General features: G+C 31.6%; 1 protein-coding gene and 1 pseudogene across 1 annotated transcript; both read right to left on the bottom strand.

The window, feature by feature from the left end:
• Positions 1–3355: 3355 nt before the first annotated feature.
• Positions 3356–15462, bottom strand: LOC110647126 (fatty acyl-CoA reductase 3-like; annotated as a pseudogene).
• Positions 15463–16595: 1133 nt separating this feature from the next.
• LOC110647131 (alcohol-forming fatty acyl-CoA reductase-like) lies at positions 16596–19772 on the bottom strand. Its single transcript, XM_058149261.1, has 10 exons — positions 19663–19772; positions 19461–19564; positions 19188–19390; positions 18799–18899; positions 18477–18669; positions 18228–18389; positions 17938–18019; positions 17433–17705; positions 17128–17255; positions 16596–16872 (listed from the first exon to the last, which is right to left on the bottom strand). Exons 1-10 carry the CDS (start codon positions 19739–19741, stop codon positions 16722–16724), a joined length of 1476 nt encoding a protein of 491 aa, XP_058005244.1. The 5' UTR covers positions 19742–19772; the 3' UTR covers positions 16596–16721.
• Positions 19773–20041: the final 269 nt, after the last annotated feature.

Raw genomic sequence — 20041 nt, 5'->3', positions numbered from 1 at the left:
CCCTATCTTGTCATGTCATGTCTATTGTAAATTTTAACGTCATTTAAATCAGGTAATTTATGTGTAGAAATTTTTTTTTTATTATTATTATTTTATATATATCTTATTTCTGTAGAGACCCGGACAGATCCTTCTCTGTTTTATTAGCATCTGGCCGGTTCCACTATCACCTGTTAATATATTCATAGTCATTTCATATATTTTCATATCATATTCTCTCTTATCATATCATTCACAACTATTTATGAGATCTCAAAATGAAGTGTCATCTATTGCATTCATATAGAAATTCAGAGATAATAAATTATAAGTTTTCATTTTAAGTCCAAAATGAAATACATCATAAACTAGTAATTATATCATGACTAAACATAATGAACTAAAATACTAGTCTATACATGGGCCCTACCAAAATACAAAAGACCGGTGAGGTGACTCTGGACAATGACAGATCTGATCAGAGCTCACCGATTGCACTCTCAGTCTTCTTCTTTGCATTCTTGGGACTGATCTCCAGTACCTACGCGATGGAAAACCAACGCGCTAAGCATAACGCTTAGTGGTGCATAATTTATAATAACAATAATTTAATAATTTGAAAAAATATATGCAACTCATAATTTCTTGGTCTTTTATATTTTTATTGCTCTTTGGAAACAATTAACATTATCGGGATCTTTTATGATTACTTATTATATTTTAAGTCTTTATCAGTGCCCAAGAAACCTATAACAAATTATAAAAGCTGGATGCATGGGTGTATACTGGTTAGACAGCCATATGTCTATCCAGTATACGTCTGTCAGGCACGAGGCGGTGTCGCACGAGACCATTGTCGGGCTTGTAAAGCCAGAAATAAAGTAGGCACAATGGCCAGTAAGTAGGCATATAGCCTGTAGAACAATCAGACTAGACATATATTGTCAGTTCATGATTTCTCGATAGGCAGTACTGCTATCTGTAGTCCCTAATTGGTATACCAATTTATGCAAATTAAATAAATAAGTCTAGGTTATGGGCAATTAAATATTTTTAATTAATTTAGCACTATGCACTATTACTATTTTCTAGTACTGTTTATTGGTACCATTAATTTCATATTGATAGGACATTAGTCCTAATTTACATATTCATATCATTTTTAATATTTAATTTTCCTTATGAGTATTTTAATTATCCTATATAGCACTTTTTTTCCCATGAACCTTTCTTTAGGTTCATGTTGATGTGTTATCTTTATCTAGGAATTTGACTAGGTTAGGATGTCTATTTAGTCACACTTCCTTCATAACAATTGCTCCTCTATGTTTAAACTTGAATTTCAGTTTTTGAATCACTGAATTTGGAGTTATAGAACTCAAGTTATGGTCAAAATACCAAAGGAATAGTATTTTGGGACAATTTCTGGGTTGGCAGTTTTAGTGACTAAACTTGTGCTAACAATTTGATTTGGTTAAAGGCAAAACTGGGTCAAGTGGTCTTCATGAAAAGTGTAGCCCTATGTCTAAGCTTTCCATTGATGAAATTTTAGGTCATTTGGATCAGTATAGAGAGAGTTATGACCAAATGAACACGTACTATTCTTTTGGTCATTTTCTGGGTTGGTAGTTTTAGTGACCCAACTTGTGCTAACAATTTGAATTAGTTAAAGGCAAAACTGAATTAAGTGGTCTTCATGAAAAGTGTAGCCCTATGTCTAAAATTTCCATTGATGAAATTTTAGGTCATTTTGACTAGTATAGAGAGAGTTATGACCAAATGAACACGTACTGTTAAATTGGTCATTTTCTGGGTTGGCAGTTTTAGTGACCCGATTTGTGCTAACAATTTGAATTGGTTAAAGGCAAAACTGGGTTAAGTGGTCTTCATGAAAAGTGTAGCCCTATATCTAAACTTTCCATTGATGAAATTTTAGGTCATTTGGACCAGTATAGAGAGAGTTATGACCAAATGAACACGTACTGTTCATTTGGTCATTTTCTAGGTTTGGTGCAGGGTAGTCCGAATTTGGGCAGTATTTAGGTTAAGTTTTGGACAGAATTTGGGCATGGTTTCTTAATAGAAAATGGTTATTTTGAGTCTAATTTCACCTTCAATTGGCCTCATACCAATTGGAGTCACACATTTTCAGTTATGGGTCAATAAACCCACAGGACTCATTGAGTCCAAACCTACAGAAAATTGAACACTCCCAATATCTCAATTCCTCCAACTTCCTTACTTAAATTTGCATGCAATACACTTCTATAGGCAACAATCTCAACTCAATAGGTCAATTTCAACATTTTACACAAAGTCCTCAACCTTTATACAAACCCTAGTTTTCAAAGTTTCAAATTTACACAAACACTACACAATCAAACTTCCAACCATTTCAACTCATCACACATTCTCATGGAACCATTTTTCATCACTTAAAAGCAACAAACCTCAAGTTTCATAGCTGCCAAAAATTCAAGGGTTCTTTGCTCAAGATTTTCTTTTTATTTCCATGGTATTTATACTTGGCTAAACATGCTTTTCATATTTAATAAAGAGAAGAAGAGGGATTGGTGCATTAACCTTACTTGAGCTTTCCTAACTTCAAATTTCTTGCTTCCAATGAGTGTCTATAGCTTCCTTATGGAGTGGGCTAAATTTTTAATGAAGAGAGGCTAAGGTTTCAGTGAGGAGAAAGCTTGGAAAATCAAGCTTTAAGGAAAACAAAAATGGTGGAAGGGAACATCCATGGCAGCCAACTGCAAGGAGAGAGAGAAGAGGGAGGAAGAAGATGGTTGGTGGCTCTTGTCATCTTGTGTCTATATATATATATATTTTTGTTGTACTTTATTTTTATTTTATATCATAAGTCTTTTTCATTTTCTTTTCTTTTCTTTTCTTTTCTCATTTTCCAATTCATTTCATAAAATTTTAATTTATGTTAATTATTTTATTCTCTCAATTTTTAATTTGACATTTAGGTCAAAATTCACCTCTAGGGGTGAAATGACCAAAATGCCCTTCATCGTGCTCATCGGGTTATTTTTATTATTTTATACCAAATAAATAAATTCTCTAAATTTTATTTTATTTTCTCAAAATTTTTCCTACATTTTTTTTAATATTTATTTCATTAATTTATGCCTTCTCACTATAGTTTAAGTGTAGTTCCAGAAACCCTGATTGTCCGAACAGACATTAATCATCGAAACAGTATAATGTATGGACTACCTTTGGTGAGGGCGTTACAGGGTTTCACTTGTATCGCCTTCACTCATCTTTGCAATGAGGCATTCGGTATTCATATTGAATCTAATTCCAAATTGGGTCTTGAATCCTGCCTTTCCTCCTTGACTACTTAATTCAATTATCAACTCTATTGTCTGCGGCCTCCATGCCTTTCCTCAATCCGCGTTGTCCATGCATCTTGTTCTAAGAGAAGCCAACTTTGTAGCTGACTCTTTGGCTAAGCAGGGGTCGTATCATAAAGAGTGTTTGCAGTTTTTTTTTTTAATAAATTTTTGAATTTCAACAGTATCTCCATATACTGTGTTTATGCCTATTGGCATGGGTATAGTAGGGAGCTCATCTCTTCCTTTGTTTTTTGTTTTGATTTATTTTCAATAAAATTCCTTGCTTATATAGAAAAAAAAAAACACTATATATAAATAAGGATCATGCAATCCTTTATTAATGAAAAAAAAAACAAATTGCAAAATATCAATACACATAATTGCCATTTTAATTATAGCTAGTTGGAAAGCATATTTCACAACTCTAGGAAAATTTATATTTAAGAAATAGTCATCCCAATGGATGAATTTAGGATCTATGAAAAATATCTGTCTCCACACAATTCTTTTTACCTGCTATTCGTAATTTTTCTAAGTTGGGGTTATCAAAACTGCAAATGTCAAAATGCAAGATAAAAATAAGCAAAATATATAAAATATACAGTTTTATTGTTTTAGCAGCTATTGAAAAAGTATAATCACAAATATATTAGTTAGAAATTATTAAAATTAATTTTAAGAGATATTTTTTCTAAAACACAGATTTGAACCACAATAGCAAATAGGTTTTGAATACCAACTTACTTTCCATGGAAAAAAAGGTATGGCTAGTACAGTTCAACTAATCGCACCACATGTTTAATTCTTCCATTCAGTCTAGTATATGTGCCCCACAAACATTGGCAGGATATTGTGTTTGCCACTTTTAGTACCTGCATAAGTGATGTGTTAAGCCATATATAATACAAGATTCTACAATCTCTTCATCTCTTTGTTAATGTATCACAAATACTAACTAGTGAATTTTAATTCAGTATTATTAGAGTTGCAAGTAGTTTTAGTCATGGGCCGATTTTGATCCATAGAATTCAGGGTCTTAAATTGAACTGCAAGGTTTCGATTCTAATTTTAATTTTAGTTTTATTTTAATTTGATCAAGTTTGAGTCAATTCAATAGTTGATTTTTCTTTTGAAATAATTTTTTTCTTTAAAAAAAAAGTTTAAACCAAATTCAATTCAGACCGTGCTTAAATCTAGTTGAAAGATCTTGAGTTTGGGCCTTCATTGGAATAAAAGAAAAAAGAATGCAAATGATGAAATTTAGATATAATTAGATGGAAGTGTTTGTGACAAACCTTTAACAATGACAAATAGCGAATATGTGGAAACCCATATATATATTTATTATTTATTATTATTTTATTTTAATTAGCTAACAATAATTTAATATATTTTATAATATATATATATATATATTTTATTAGATGGTCTGCTTATTTATTTTTAGATATATATATTATTTTTGAAATTAAATATATATCTGCAATCTGAACAACCCAGTTCAATAATAACTCTTATCACATTCTACACCTAATAGAACTTTTGAAATATATATATACCCTAATCATCTCTTCTGCTAAACTTTGCTCTCAAAACCTGTTTGTCACCTCCTTTTTCTACCAAATACTCTCAACAGGTATTTTCTTTATCTTTTAATTATTGTTATATATGTACATATATATATATATATATATATATATATATAAATTTATGATTTATAATCCGATGTGCGCAGAGAATTCCTAAAATTTTATTTCTCAATTCATCACTTTCGATTATGTTTTCAAGGTAAAAATTCTCTTCTGTTATATATAATTTTATTTTCTTTCATTGATCTGTTATAACTTCTCTAGAAATTTATTTATTTTTTCTTTGATCAAATTGGATTGATCATAATTACTGCTGGACAATAACTAATTGTTATATATATATATATATAAAAGTTGTTATATTTTATTATTATTTGATTTTTTTTCTTTTTAATATTTTTGGTGTGTAGGAGATTTGAATATTCAATCAGTCAGTTGAAATTGTCTCTCGTCCATTGAAAATAACTATTGTCTTAGAGATTCCAGTTGAGTGGTAATTATAGTACATGGCACCGTTTTAGTCCTTTTTAAAATTTCTTAGCATTAAGTTTGTTATTAAATGAAATTTTAAATCAATATTTTAACAATTATTTTATATGTGATTTTCTACAGTTTTATTTTATTATTGAATTTTATTTCGATTTTGATTAAATAATTGATTTTGTCAACTATCTCTGCATTAGACCCATTAGGATTCCGGGAGCAGGCCTTTAATGTATTTATATTGATTGATATTCGACTATAAAATTTATCGATGGGTTATACTGAATTGATTTGAGATTGATTTAATTTAATTGACTCTCTGAAACTATTGAAATACACTATTGGAATTGCACTATCAGTTATTATTTGCTATCTGAAATTTTTTATTGATTTTGATTGATTTCTACAAATTGATTTTCTATTTTGAATTGGTACCTGTGCCCAATATCTGTTTCTGTTATCTGGCCCCGCCGTGTGGACTATCACGGTATTAGGTTGCATTGTTGAGTCAATCATTGCAGTTTATGGGTTGCATTAGTATCATATGCATTGATATCTATGAAGGAGGAGGAAGGTATCTAATATCTGGTAGCGCGCTTACCAACTGGCCTTTGGTGATGTGGGGTATCATCACCCTGGTGCACTGTACCATAAAATTTTTATTGAATGAATTTCTTTTATATATATGTTTTATGAAGTTATTTTATTAATGATTTTGATAGCATGAGCATGATTTTATTGAATAAAAAATTTATTGTGAAATTAATCAAGCGTCTGCCTGTTCCTATTCCGTTGTGTGCTATAATTATCATTCATTGAGCATCTAGCTCAAACCACGTTTTCTCATGCATTATCTGTTTTGGATCAATCTACAAATTCTGATCCAAATATTCAGTCCATTTTCTGGAGAGGGACAACTTTGATTTGTTCTCAGGGTATGCCGGAATTCATGTTTTCTCGGGCTAATAATTAGTTTAGTTTATTGAACAGTTTAAGTTTTTATTTGAAATCTGTAGAGACTCCGCAGTTTACCTATGGGATATTTATGATGTTTATTCAGCATTTTGTTTATTTGGATTTTGTCTATTTTTGGGATTAGTAAGTGACAATATATTCATTCAAGATACTTTGATAAGGCTTGCATGATTTAAGAATACTTAAATTATGCGCCGGTCACGGTTCGGAATTTTGGGTCTTGACAAAGTTGGTATCAGAGCTCGATTGAGGTCTAGTAAACTTGCGGAGCATAGGATCCTTAACGTCTTTTCAGTTTATCATTGCTTTAGATGTCTGCGTCCTTCGTACCTTTTCACCTGTCTTAATTTGGCTCACATTTTCAAATTTAATGCCTGATTATTAAAATGAATAGGTGCCTGGGTCTGTTAGACGTAAGAGGAGAATTAGGGCCAAGGGTCTTAATGGTGCAAATCTTGATCCAACAGGGGAGGTATCAGCTTAAACTATTAATCAGACATCTGAATAAACGCCTATGGCTAAGACTGGGGCACAACCATTCCTTTGTTTCTCCATATTTTTCATGATATTTAGTACACCACCTACTTTGTTAGAGTATCCTTTATCTGTATCAACACCTATGGGGAATGCAATAGACACTGATATGGTGTATAGGGGATGTATAGTTCACATTGGAGATAGGGAATTAGCTGCAGATCTTGTTTCTTTGGATATGTTTGAGTTTGATGTGATTTTAGGCATGGATTGGTTAGCCACTTATCACATTTCATTAGATTGTCATAATAATTTAAAATTCCTGGGGAGGCAGAATTTCAATTTCAGGGAGATTGTAGTATAGCCTCTAGTAATCTTATCTCAGCAGTGAGTGCTAGACGATTGTTGCAAAAGAGGTGTAAGGGGTATCTAGCTTATGTTAGAGACATTCAGGTAGAAGGTGCAGGTTTGGAGAATGTTGCAGTGGTTAAGGAGTTTCCTGATGTGTTTCCAGAAGATTTATCAAGTTTACCCCCGGAGCTAGAGGTAGAGTTTGGTATAGACTTAGTTCTGGGCCCAGGCCCATATCTATGCCACCTTATCGTATGGCACCCTCAGAACTTAAGGAGTTGAAGGAGCAACTACAGGACCTACTAGATAAGGGGTTTATTCGCCCTTGTGTTTCTCCATGGGGTGCTCTTGTGTTATTTGTACGGAAGAAGGATGGGTCTTTGAGAATGTGCATTGATTATAGGCAATTGAAATAAGTATCCTATTCCACGCATAGATGACCTGTTTGACCAACTTCAAGGTGCAAAGTATTTTTCCAAGATTGATCTTCGATCTGGGTATCATCAATTAAGGGTCAAGAAAGAAGACATACTCAAAACGGCCTTTAGGACTAGGTATGGACACTATGAATTTTTTGTAATGTCTTTTGGTCTTACCAATGCTCCGGCCGCTTTTATGGATCTCATGAATAGAGTTTTCAAGCCTTTCTTAGATCAATTTGTTATAGTGTTCATCGATGACATTCTAGTGTACTCAAAGAGTAAGGAGGAGCATGAGCAGCATTTGAGAATTGTCCTTCAGACCTTACGAGAACACAAGCTATATGCCAAGTTCTCAAAATGTGAGTTCTGGTTAGATAGTGTGGCTTTCCTAGGCCATACAGTATCGAAGGATAGGGTGTGCGTTGATAAGAAGAAAGTTGAGGCAGTGCTTCATTGGCCTAGACCCACAACTGTGTCAGAGATTCGTAGTTTCTTGGGTTTGGCAGGGTATTATAGATGGTTTGTTCAAGACTTATCTCGTATTGCAACACCTTTAACTAAGTTGACACAGAAGAATGTGAAATTTCAGTGGTCTGAGGCTTGTGAAAAAAAGTTTTCAGGAGCTTAAGACTCGTTTAACTACAGCACCAGTGTTAGCCCTTCCATCTGGATCAGGGGGTTATGTAGTATATTGTGATGCTTCTAGGATTGGTTTAGGATGTGTTTTGATGTAGCATGGACGGGTTATTGCATATGCTTCTCGTCAGTTAAAAAGGCACAAGCAGAATTATCCAACTCATGATTTGGAAATGGCTGCAGTAATTTTTGCTTTGAAAATCTGGAGGCATTATCTGTATGGTGAGACTTGTGAAATCTTCATTGACCACAAAAGTCTCAAATACATATTTGACCAACGTGATCTTAATCTTAGGCAAAGGAGATGGGTAGAATTGCTGAAGGATTATGACTGCACCATACAGTATCATCCTGGAAAAGCTAATGTAGTGGCTGATGCTCTAAGCAGGAAGTCTTCTGGTAGTTTAGCCCATATATCTACCAAGATGAGGCCTCTGATTGGTGAATTACATGGGTTGCTAGATCAGGGAGTAGAGTTTGAAATCATAGCTGGATCATTCTTAGCACATTTTCGAGTTCGGCCTATCTTGAATGATCGAATTAAGGCTACTCAAAAGAGGGATTCTCAGCTGTGTGAGATTATAGATAGTATTCATCAGGACCAAGCTCAAGGATTCATGTTGAATGATGATGGAGTTCTTTGTTATGGCACTAGACTTTGTGTCCCCAATGTTGATGGGTTGAGAAGAGAAATCATGGAGGAGGCAAACCATTCTGCTTACACAGTACACCCAGGTTCAACTAAGATGTACCGTGATTTAAGGGAGCATTATTGGTGGGGTGGCATGAAGAGGGATATTGCAGACTTTGTTGCTAAATGTTTGACTTGTCAGCAGGTTAAGGCAGAATATCAGAGACCATCTAGGTTACTTCAGCCGTTGCCTATCCCTGAGTGGAAGTGGGAGCATATTGCCATGGACTTTGTTGTGGGTCTACCTAGTACTCGAGGTGGTTACAATGCAATCTGGGTGATAGTGGACAGATTGACGAAATCTGCTCATTTTCTTCCTGTGAAGACTACATATGACTTTGCCAAACTTGCACAGTTGTATATAAACAAGATTGTTAGTCTTCATGGAGTTCTAGTTTCCATTGTCTCTGATCGTGGTACTCAATTTACTTCTCGATTTTGGAAGAAATTCCAAGAAGCTTTAGGAACACGAGTAGACTTTAGTACTGCTTTTCACCCTCAGACGGATGGACAATCAGAAAGGACCATACAGATATTAGAGGACATGCTTCGTGCATGCATTATGGATTTTGGTGGCGGTTGGGATCATCATTTGCCTTTAGTGGAGTTTGCTTATAATAACAGTTATCAAGCAAGTATAGAGATGGCTCCATATGAGGCATTATATGGTCGAAAGTGTAGGTCACCGGTTTGTTGGGATGAAGTTGGAGAAAGAAGGCTTACTAGACCAGAGTTGATACAATTAACTTCAGAGAAGGTTCAACTAATTCGTGATCGACTTTTGACTGCTCAAAGTCGATAGAGAAGTTATGCCGACCCTAAGCATAAAGATGTAGAATTTATGATCGGTGATCATGTATTTCTGAGAGTTTCCCCTATGAAAGGAATCATGAGGTTTGGGAAGAAAGGGAAGCTTAGCCCTCGTTTTGTTGGTCCATTTGAAATTTTGGAGAGAATTGGAGCAGTTGCTTACCGTTTAGCCCTTCCACCTGGTTTTGCACATGTACATCCAGTTTTCCATATTTCTATGCTTAGGAAGTATGTACCAGATCCATCTCATGTTTTACAACCTCAAACCATGCAATTTAGGGATGATATGTCATATGATGAGCAACTAGTAAAGATTTTAGATCGACAAATTAGGAAACTTCGGTCTAAGGAAGTGGCTTTGATCAAAGTCTTATGGCATAATCACTCAAGTAGTGAGGCCACATGGGAGGCAGAATCTGAAATGCGAGCCAAATATCCTCACCTATTTGATTCTTCAGGTTAGAATTTTGTCTATTCAAATTCGGGGACCGAATTTTTTTTTAAGGGGGGAAGTATGTGGAAATCCATATATATATTTATTATTATTTTATTTTAATTAGCTAACAATAATTTAATATATTTTATAATATATATATATATATATATATGTATTATTGGATGGTTTGCTTATTTATTTTTAGATATATATATTATTTTTGAAATTAAATATATATCTGCAATCTGAACAACCCAGTTCAATAATAACTCTTATCCCATTCTACACCTAATAGAACTCTTGAAATATATATATACCCTAATCATCTCTTCTGCTAAACTTTGCTCTCAAAACCTGTTTGTCACCTCCTTTTTCTACCAAATACTCTCAACAAGTATTTTCTTTATCTTTTAATTATTGTTATATATGTACATATATATATAAATTTATGATTTATAATCTGATGTGCGCAGAAAATTCCTAAAATTTTATTTCTCAATTCATCACTTTCGATTCTGTTTTCAAGGTAAAAATTCTCGTTCTTTGTTCAATAATGGGTGAATCTAATTTTATTTTCTTTTATTGATCTGTTATAACTACTCTAGAAATTTATTTATTTTTTCTTTGATCAAATTGGATTGATCATAATTACTGCTGGACAATAACTAATTGTTATATATATATAATCGTTCGTCCCACGTGCACCTCGTGTCCCGTTCCTCCACCACAAATCCAAATCCATAAATCTGCAGATATATATATATATATATATATATATATATATATATATATATATATATATATATATATATATATATATATATATATATAAGTTGTTATATTTTATTATTATTTGATATTTTTTTTTCTTTTTAATATTTTGGGTGTGTAGGAGATTTGAATATTCAATCAGTCAGTTGAAATTGTCTCTCGTCCATTGAAAATAACTATTGTCTTGAAGATTCAACGTGAGTGGCAATTATAATACATGGCACCATTTTAGTCCCTTTTAAAATTTCTTAGCATTAAGTTTGTTATTAAATGAAATTTTAAATTAATATTTTAACGATTATTTTATATGTGATTTTCTAGAGTTTTATTTTATTATTGAATTTTATTTCGATTTTGATTAAATAATTGATTTTGTCAACTATCTCTGCATTAGACCCATTAGGATTCCGGAAGCAGACCTTTAATGTATTTATATTGATTGATATTTGACTATAAAATTTATCGATGGGTTATACTGAATTGATTTGAGATTGATTTGATTTTATTGACTCTCTGAAACTATTGAAATACACTATTGGAATTGCACTATCAGTTATTATTTGCTATCTGAAATTTTTTATTGATTTTGATTGATTTGTACAAATTGATTTTCTATTTTAAATTGGTACCTGTGCCCAGTATCTGTTTCTGTTATCTAGCCCTGCTGTGTGGACTATCACGGTATTAGGTTGCATTGTCGAGTCATGCATCATTGCAGTTTATGGGTTGCATTAGTATCATGTGCATTGATATCTGTGAAGGAGGAGGAAGGTATCTAATATCTGATAGCGCGCTTACCATCTGGCCTTTGGTGATGCGGGGTATCATCACCCTGGTGCACTGTACCATAAAATTTTTATTGAATGAATTTCTTTTATATATATGTTTTATGAAGTTATTTTATTAATGATTTTGATAGCATGAGCATAATTTTATTGAATAGAAAATTTATTGTGAAATTAATCAAGCGTCTGCCTGTTTCTATTCCGTTGTGTGCTATAATTATCATTCACTGAGCATCTAGCTTGAACCATGTTTTCTCTGTCTGTTATCTGTTTCAGATCAGTAAAATTCTACAGCTGATCCAAATATTCAGTCCATTTTCTGGAGAGGGACAACTTTGATTTGTTCTCAGGGTATGCCCGAATTCATGTTTTCTCGGACTAATAATTAGTTTAGTTTATTGAACAGTTTAAGTTTTTATTTGAAATCTGTAGAGACTCCGCAGTTTACCTATGTGATATTTATCATGTTTATTCAGCATTTTGTTTATTTGGATTTTGTCTATTTTTGGGATTAGTAAGTGACAATATATTCATTCAAGATACTCTGATAAGGCTTGCATGATTTAAGAATACTTAAATTATGCGCCGGTCACGGTTCGGAATTTTGGGTCGTGACAGAATCCTTGTAAATCTTTGAAATTTAGCGATGCTATTGAATATGGTAATTTTACTAAATACCTCGACTGGCTTTCCATTCTTGCCGATCAATGGTTTCTTTGTGAAGTAACGAATGAGGTAATCTTCGATATCAGAACATCTCATAGGATTTCTTGCTAAGGATCCCACACGATAAATAATATCATTACAAGGTTGATTTGCATGAGCCACCATATCTAAAATTATGGCATTCACCACACTCTCACCTGGTATCTGCATGCATAAATCTCAGAAAACTTTTATTAATTATTCCAAGTAAGGAAAGACTACATAATAATTTGTGAAGTTTTAATCTTGAATTCAAAACAAATTGAAGAGATTTGATTAAAAATTATAAATATCTTTGCTCACCACATCAGCAATTGCTGCACGATCAACTGCAAAGAATTGCAATTTTCCTTTACCATAAGCAAGAGTGAGTGCATCCACAGTTCTGCAACCACAAACGAATATCATATATTATCATTTGATCACACTCCGTCTCTGGAAATTGAAAACCCATCCATCATAGCTTTGAAGCAGTGACCAAGCATTTAAATCTAATCATAGATTAAAATTAATCTTTCTTATAGATTAAAAGAACAAAAGAATAAAGATTTGGATTACTCACCTTGCACCTTCAATCCAACCAGGAAAAGGTTCCTTGTAAGTAGCAGCAACAATGGTGGGACGTATGATCATCATAGGCACATTTTCTTGTAAGTGTCCTACAAGCATTTCTTCCATAGCCTTGGTAAATAGGTATGTGTTTGGCCATCCAAAGGTCCTTGCTCTAGTAAAACGCTCGAAATCAATGCTATATATTCAGTAAATATCTACTGTAAAAATAATTAAAATATATTTTAATTACGTACCTTTTGATTCCCATACCTTTCATGGCCCTTTTTACCATTGTTTCTGGAGCTCCTTGAGCTTGGAGTTCATTTAGTTTTTCATCAATTAGTTTCTTCTCTTCTTCGATATCTTATTTGGATACACCATTAAGTGTCTGACCCAAGCAATAGGGGTTTTCTGATATCAGCCCTGAGCTTTCTCCACATAAATAAGCTGAAAACACATGCCCTCTTATTTTGTTAATGAGTGGATATAAGTGGCTTATTTATATGCCACTGTATCCAAAAAATAAAAATAAAAATAAAAATAAAAATAGAAATGAAATTGGTTATAATTCATAAATACTAACCAGTAGATATGTGGACAAACAACTTTAATTTTAGGCAATTTTTGGCAAAGCACAAAACATTCTTAGCTCCAATTATATTAGTGCCAAATGGAATATCGTATCTGCACATTTTTTTATAAGCAAAATTTTTATTAATTAGGAAATTTAAGAAAAATTTAGCATGAGAATATCCGATTAACTCAGGCCAATTCCAATATACCCAAATTAGGACGTATCATGCTAAGTAAAAAAAAAAAAAAAAAAAAAAAAACTGAAAGAGACAAAACAAACAATCAAAGGCAAAACTATGAACAAACCTAAAGGGTCCCAAAAAACTAATGCAAAATCATATCTGCACATAAAATGTTAAAACTAGCTAGATACATATTTTAGTAAGAAAATATAATGCCAATGAGCTTTAACTCAATAAGCTTTAATACCCAGAAGAGATGAGGGGTTGCATTGGTTCTCCTAACAACATATCTCAATCTTAGCCCTACCATGAAGAACATATTTGCCAAAAAATCAACAAAAGAACTCCTATTTACACCCTACCCAGATAAATGGGAGGGCCAAAACCCACTTAAACTAGGAAGCGGAGGGGGATGTTCCCTGCCCAGAGGGACAGAGACGGCCGATTATCGGCAAAAACTAGAGGACTTTCTCCTTAGAAAAACGAACCAAAGGGACGAGAGAAAATATCTCTCTCTTAAAGTAGAGAGAGATTGGAATACCTGCTTTAATTTCATTTTTGGTTGTAGAAAAAATAAAAGCAAGGATCTGTATATATAACAAAAGAAGGAAAGAAAAAGAAAGAAGAAATGATCGAGTTGTTGGTTACCTTTCATCAAAATTGGTAGTGGCAGCAAAATTGAGTACAATATCCAATTCATTAATCGTCTCATCTTTCAAATAAGAGTCTTTAATTCCCAATTCCTTATATCGAACATCACCAGGAACAATACTAATCATTTTGACTATAATAGAGTTTAGATTTGCACCCCATTTCTCCTTTGCAACTCTAAACAAGTCCTTCCCTATAACCTGTAACTATTGAATGGGAGATAAATACAAGAAGATAGAAAAATTACCTCATTTTGAAAGCGAAGGCTTGCAGAAGTAGCATCTGCAGCTCTTAGAAGAAGATAAAGCTACTTCATATTTGATTGAATCCTCAGTATCTTTTTCACAAAGACTGAAATATTTTAAGAAACCAAATTAATGTTTATAAAAAGAGTTGGGATAGCTTTTTTTTTTTTATATATTGTAATAAAAAAAAAAGAGTGACTTTGATGTGACAATAAAGTTAATACATTTATGATTTGAAAGATAAAGGTTCGAACAAAAAACAAATTTTCTATAAAATAGAGAAAAGAGATTGCAACATCAGCTTTGCCCGCAAATGTAGAATATTAATTTCATTCATTTATTCATTATTATTATTATTATTATTGTTTTATAAAAGTAAAGATGAGTTTAAAATGTTGAGGTAATTTAAAAAAAAAAAAAGTTTAGAATGTTAAAAATGAAAACTAAATATGTAACATTCTTGTTTGAAAATCATATTACATTTTTTTATAAACAAGAAAATATTATTAAGAAGATAATTAAAATCATATCACATTATAATGATTAGTTTTGAAGTGATTTATAAATGAAATAAATACATAAGTATAACATGAGAAATATGAGTCTATTAGAGAATTATTAAAGGGCGAAAAATTGATAAAAGAAAATAAAATATAAAAATTATATAATTGAGTAACATTTTGGGAAAAGCTTCTTAATTACTGAGTAGGGTTAGGAATTAAAACACCTTCTTCTATCTTCTTCTTGAATAATAAAAGGAAAGGAAAGAAATCATTTGAGTTCTTGTTATACAGTTCATTAAAGTTAACTTACTTAGTGGTTGTTGACTAGTTTGAATACTATATTGAATATTTTTAATGACATATTTATTTATAATTTCAGTTTTAAATATTAATATATTTAATATAAATTATAATTTTAATAATAATTCTATTCATATTAAAAATCTTATTACAATTTGTGGTGTAGTAATTTTATAATCTTAATCCTATTAATTTATTAAAATTATAAAATAAATAAAATTTATTTTAATTATATATATAAAAAGGAGGGGATAATAATAGAATAAGCAAAAATATCATTAACATAATTATAAAATTATTAGTAAAATATTAACTATTTAATAAAAAAATTATATTTATATAAATAGATATAAAATTTTAATTCTAATAATTGATATATATATATATATATATTAAAAACTATTAGGAACTAGTAAGCTTTAATTAAATATTAAAATAAAAAATTTAAATTTTTAATCAAATTTTAAATGTAACAACTACTTTATCGGTCCTCTTCTTGCATTCTAATACTCCACTTGAGACTTCCTTATTCTGAAGATCACTCCATTATCATTTAGCTAAATTTCATTTGTTATTTTTTGTTTAAATCCTCAAAATATTAAATATAAGTTTGCCAATGAATTAATTAATTCCGTAAAAGTTCCAAGTACCTATATTAAAATAATCAATTCTTACTGTAATATTTTGAAGGAGATTTTTGCCTTTGGGAGAATGCTAGCAACATTTTCTTTTAAACGCTTTCTTGGACACTCTCCAAATAATTTGTCAATATTTAAAATTTACATAAATTAGAGAAAGTGATGATAATAATATTCCTCTTTGCCTTTATACGTTCATGTATGTTAAATGTATGGTGATATATTGGTGATAAAAATTTTCAAAATAATGATTATTAGTTTATTTATATGAGAGTCATTTCTAAATTTGTGAGATTTTAAGTTTAAATTTTAATTTCAATCAAAGTTAAATAAATAAAAAAAATTAAAAAATAATAATATTTAAAGAAAATTCACCTTGGTATAGATTGCCTTTGCAAGATCTAATGACTATAAATAAATAAATAAGGATCGTGCAACCCTTTATTAATGAAAAAACTACAAAATAAAAATTGCAAAATATTAATCCACTTTATTAATATAGGGGAGTTAATAAGGAGAAAAACCAACATTGGAATACCCAAGACCAACAGGTCCAAAAGTAAAACTAAATTTTAATGGTGATGAAAAAACCCCTCACAGAAACAACAGACAGCCAGTTAGAAAACATATTCTACAACACCAGGAAAATGTGTTTTTAAGAAATAGTCATCCCAATGGATGAATTTAGGATCTATGAAAAATATATCCATCTCCACACAATTCTTTTCGGCTGCTATTCGTAACTTGTCTAAGTTGGAGTTGTCAAAGCTGCAAGTGAAAATAAATCTTACATTAGAAAAAAAAGGATTTATAGAATATATAGTTTAAACAATTTACAAGTCTAATTGACATTATTATAATTTGAGCCGTTATCAAGAAAAATATTATAAAAACTCTAAAACCATACTTAAATAGTTTCTTTCAAACAGTTTTTTTAAACAATATTTAAAATGGTATTTTTTTAAAAAAATAGATATCAGTAACAATACCAAATGTGTTCTACTAGATTGAATACCAACTTACATCCCATGGAAAAATAGGTATGGCTGATATAGTTCAACTATTCGCAGCACAAGTTTAATTCTTCTATTCAGATTGCTATATGTGCCTTGAAAACGTTGGCAGAATATTGTGTTTGCCAATTTTAGTACCTGCGTATGTGATGTGTTAAACCGTATAAAACACAAATTAAATTCTACCATCTCATCATCTATTTGCTAATAATTAAATGTGTTATGATGAAAGTTGATTATCTCTAGAACACGTCCTTCAGATGCTAAATTAAAAATAATTAGATAGAAGGTATCTTGGAGGTGTTTGTAACAAACCTTTAACAATGGCAAGTAGCGAATCCTTATAAATCTGTGAAATTCAGCGATGCTTTCGAATATGGTAGTTTTACTAACAACCTTGACTGGCTTTCCTTTCTTGCCGATCCATGGCTTCGTTGTGAAGTAGCGAGCGAGAAAATCTTTGAAATTAGAATATCTCATAGGATTTCTTACAGATGATCCCACATGATAAATAATATCAATACAAGGTTGATTTGCATGAGCCACCATAGCTACAATTATGGCATTCACCACCATGTCACCTGGTATCTGCAATGCATGACTCTCCAAAACTTTTATTAATTATGATTGCTTCTTATTCCAAGCAAGGAAAAACTACATAATAATTAGATCTGAATCATTATTTTTTTGTAAATATGTCAAAATTGATTAAATCATTGGATTAAACTGCAAATTCGTAAAACGATTTGAGCCTTTTTTTTTTTAATGATTTTAGTCCTATGTAAATACAGAAAAAAAAAAAGAGGAAATGTAGGCTCACCACATCAACAACTGCTGAAAGATCAACAACAAAAAATGTCAATTTTCCTTTACCATAAGCAAGAGTGAGCGCATCCACAGTTCTGCAACCCCAAACAAATATCATATATTATGTTATTATTTGATCACACTAAATCTCTGGAAATATAAAATCTATCACAGCTTTCAACCAGTGACCAATAAAGACTCTTTTTTTTTTTTTGGCAATTGATGGTGTAAAAAAAAAAAATAGAACTCTTAAAACTAATCTTTCTTATACTTGACAAAAGATGAAAGATTTGGATTACTCACCTTGCACCTTCAATCCAACCAGGAAAAGGCTCCTTGCAAGTAGCAGTAACCATGGTGGGACGTATGATCACCACAGGCACATTTTCTTTTAAGTGTCCTACAAGCATTTCTCCCATAGCCTTGGTAAATACGTATGTGTTTGGCCATCCAAAGGTCTTTGCTCTAGTAAAACGCTCGAAATCATAACATATATATTCAGTTTATATCTATCTTCTGTAAAAATAATTAAACTGTATTTCACTTACGTACCTTTCGATCCCCATATCTTTCATGGACCTTTTAATAATTGTTTCTGGAGCTCCTTCAGCTTGGAGTTCATTTATTTTTTCATCAATTAGTTTCTTCTCTTCTTCGATATCTAATTTGGAGACACCATTAAGTGTCTGACCCAAGAAATAGGGGTTTTCTGATATCAGCCCTGAGTTATCTCCACATACATAAGCTGAAAACATATGTCCTCTTACATTTGTTAATGTGTGGATATAAATGGCTTATTTATATGCCACTGTATCCAAAAATTAAAAATCAAAATATATAGAAAAGAAATTGGTTAAAATTCATAAATACTAACCAGTAGATATGTGGACAAGCAACTTTAATTTTATGCAATTTTTGGCAAAGCACAAAACATTCTTAGCTCCAATTGTATTAGTGCCAAATGAAATATCATATCTGCACATAAAATGTTAAAATTAGTTAGATACATATAATAGTAAGAAAATATAATGCCAATAAGCTTTAACTCACTAAGCTATAACTCTTGCAAAAACCAGAGGACTTTCTTCTTGGAAAAACAAATGAAAGGAACGAGAGAAAATATCTCTTTCTTAAAGTAGAGAGAGATTGGAATACCTGCGTTAATTTCATTTTTTGTTGAAGAAAAAAGAAAAGAAAGGATGTATGTATATGACCAAGAAAAGGAAAGAAAAAGAAAGAAGAAATGATTGAGTTATTGGTTACCTTTCATCAAAGTTGGTAGTGGCAGCAAAATTGAGTACAATATCCAATTCATTAATCATCTCTTCTCTCAAGTAAGAGTCTTTAATTCCCAAGTCCTCATATCGAACATCACCAGGAACAATACCAATCTTTTTGGCTATAATAGAGTTTAGATTTACACCCCATTTCTCCTTTGCAACTCTAAACAAGTCCTTCCCTATCACCTATATATATTGAATGGGAGATAAATACAAGAGGAAGAATGATAAATAACAAGGAAGATAGAAAAATTACCTCATTTTGGAAGCGAAGGCTTGCAGAAGTACCATCTGCAGCTCTTAAAAGAAGATAAAGCTTCTTCACATTTGGTTGAACCCTCAGTATCTTCTCCACAAAAACTGAAATATTTTAAGAAACCAAATTATTGCATGTATTGTGATCAAAGTTGAGGAAAACCATATATCCTACGGGCAATGGGGAGAGATAGAGAATGTACTCTTAGCAAGAAAACCAGTTACACCAGTGACTAAAATGGTCTTGTTCTCAAGAAACTGAAGGATGCTTCCAAATTCCATTGCAAAGAAAATATAATAAGAGAAATAGAGGCTATCGTGCTAATTTCACTATTTCTCGTGTGTACTTACATATTTATATGTCTATGTGGTATGTTTGGTTGTTGCTTTCTTTGCAGATTTATTCATGCATGGCATTAAATTTGTGGGTTAGATAGGAAAAAAAATTGATTTTGAATAAAGTGCGAAGTTAGGAAATTGGGTCAGTTGATCAATGAACTTTTATTTTGCTTACTTTAATTTTATATATGATAATAAATTATCTATTGAAAGAAAAAAAAATAATGCATACTTTTAAAAAAT

This window comes from Hevea brasiliensis, chromosome 6, assembly GCF_030052815.1.
Source record: "Hevea brasiliensis isolate MT/VB/25A 57/8 chromosome 6, ASM3005281v1, whole genome shotgun sequence".
Taxonomy (NCBI): domain Eukaryota; kingdom Viridiplantae; phylum Streptophyta; class Magnoliopsida; order Malpighiales; family Euphorbiaceae; genus Hevea; species Hevea brasiliensis.
The sequence above is the reverse complement of the archived record's forward strand: the minus strand, read 5'-3'. Positions and strand labels throughout refer to the sequence as shown.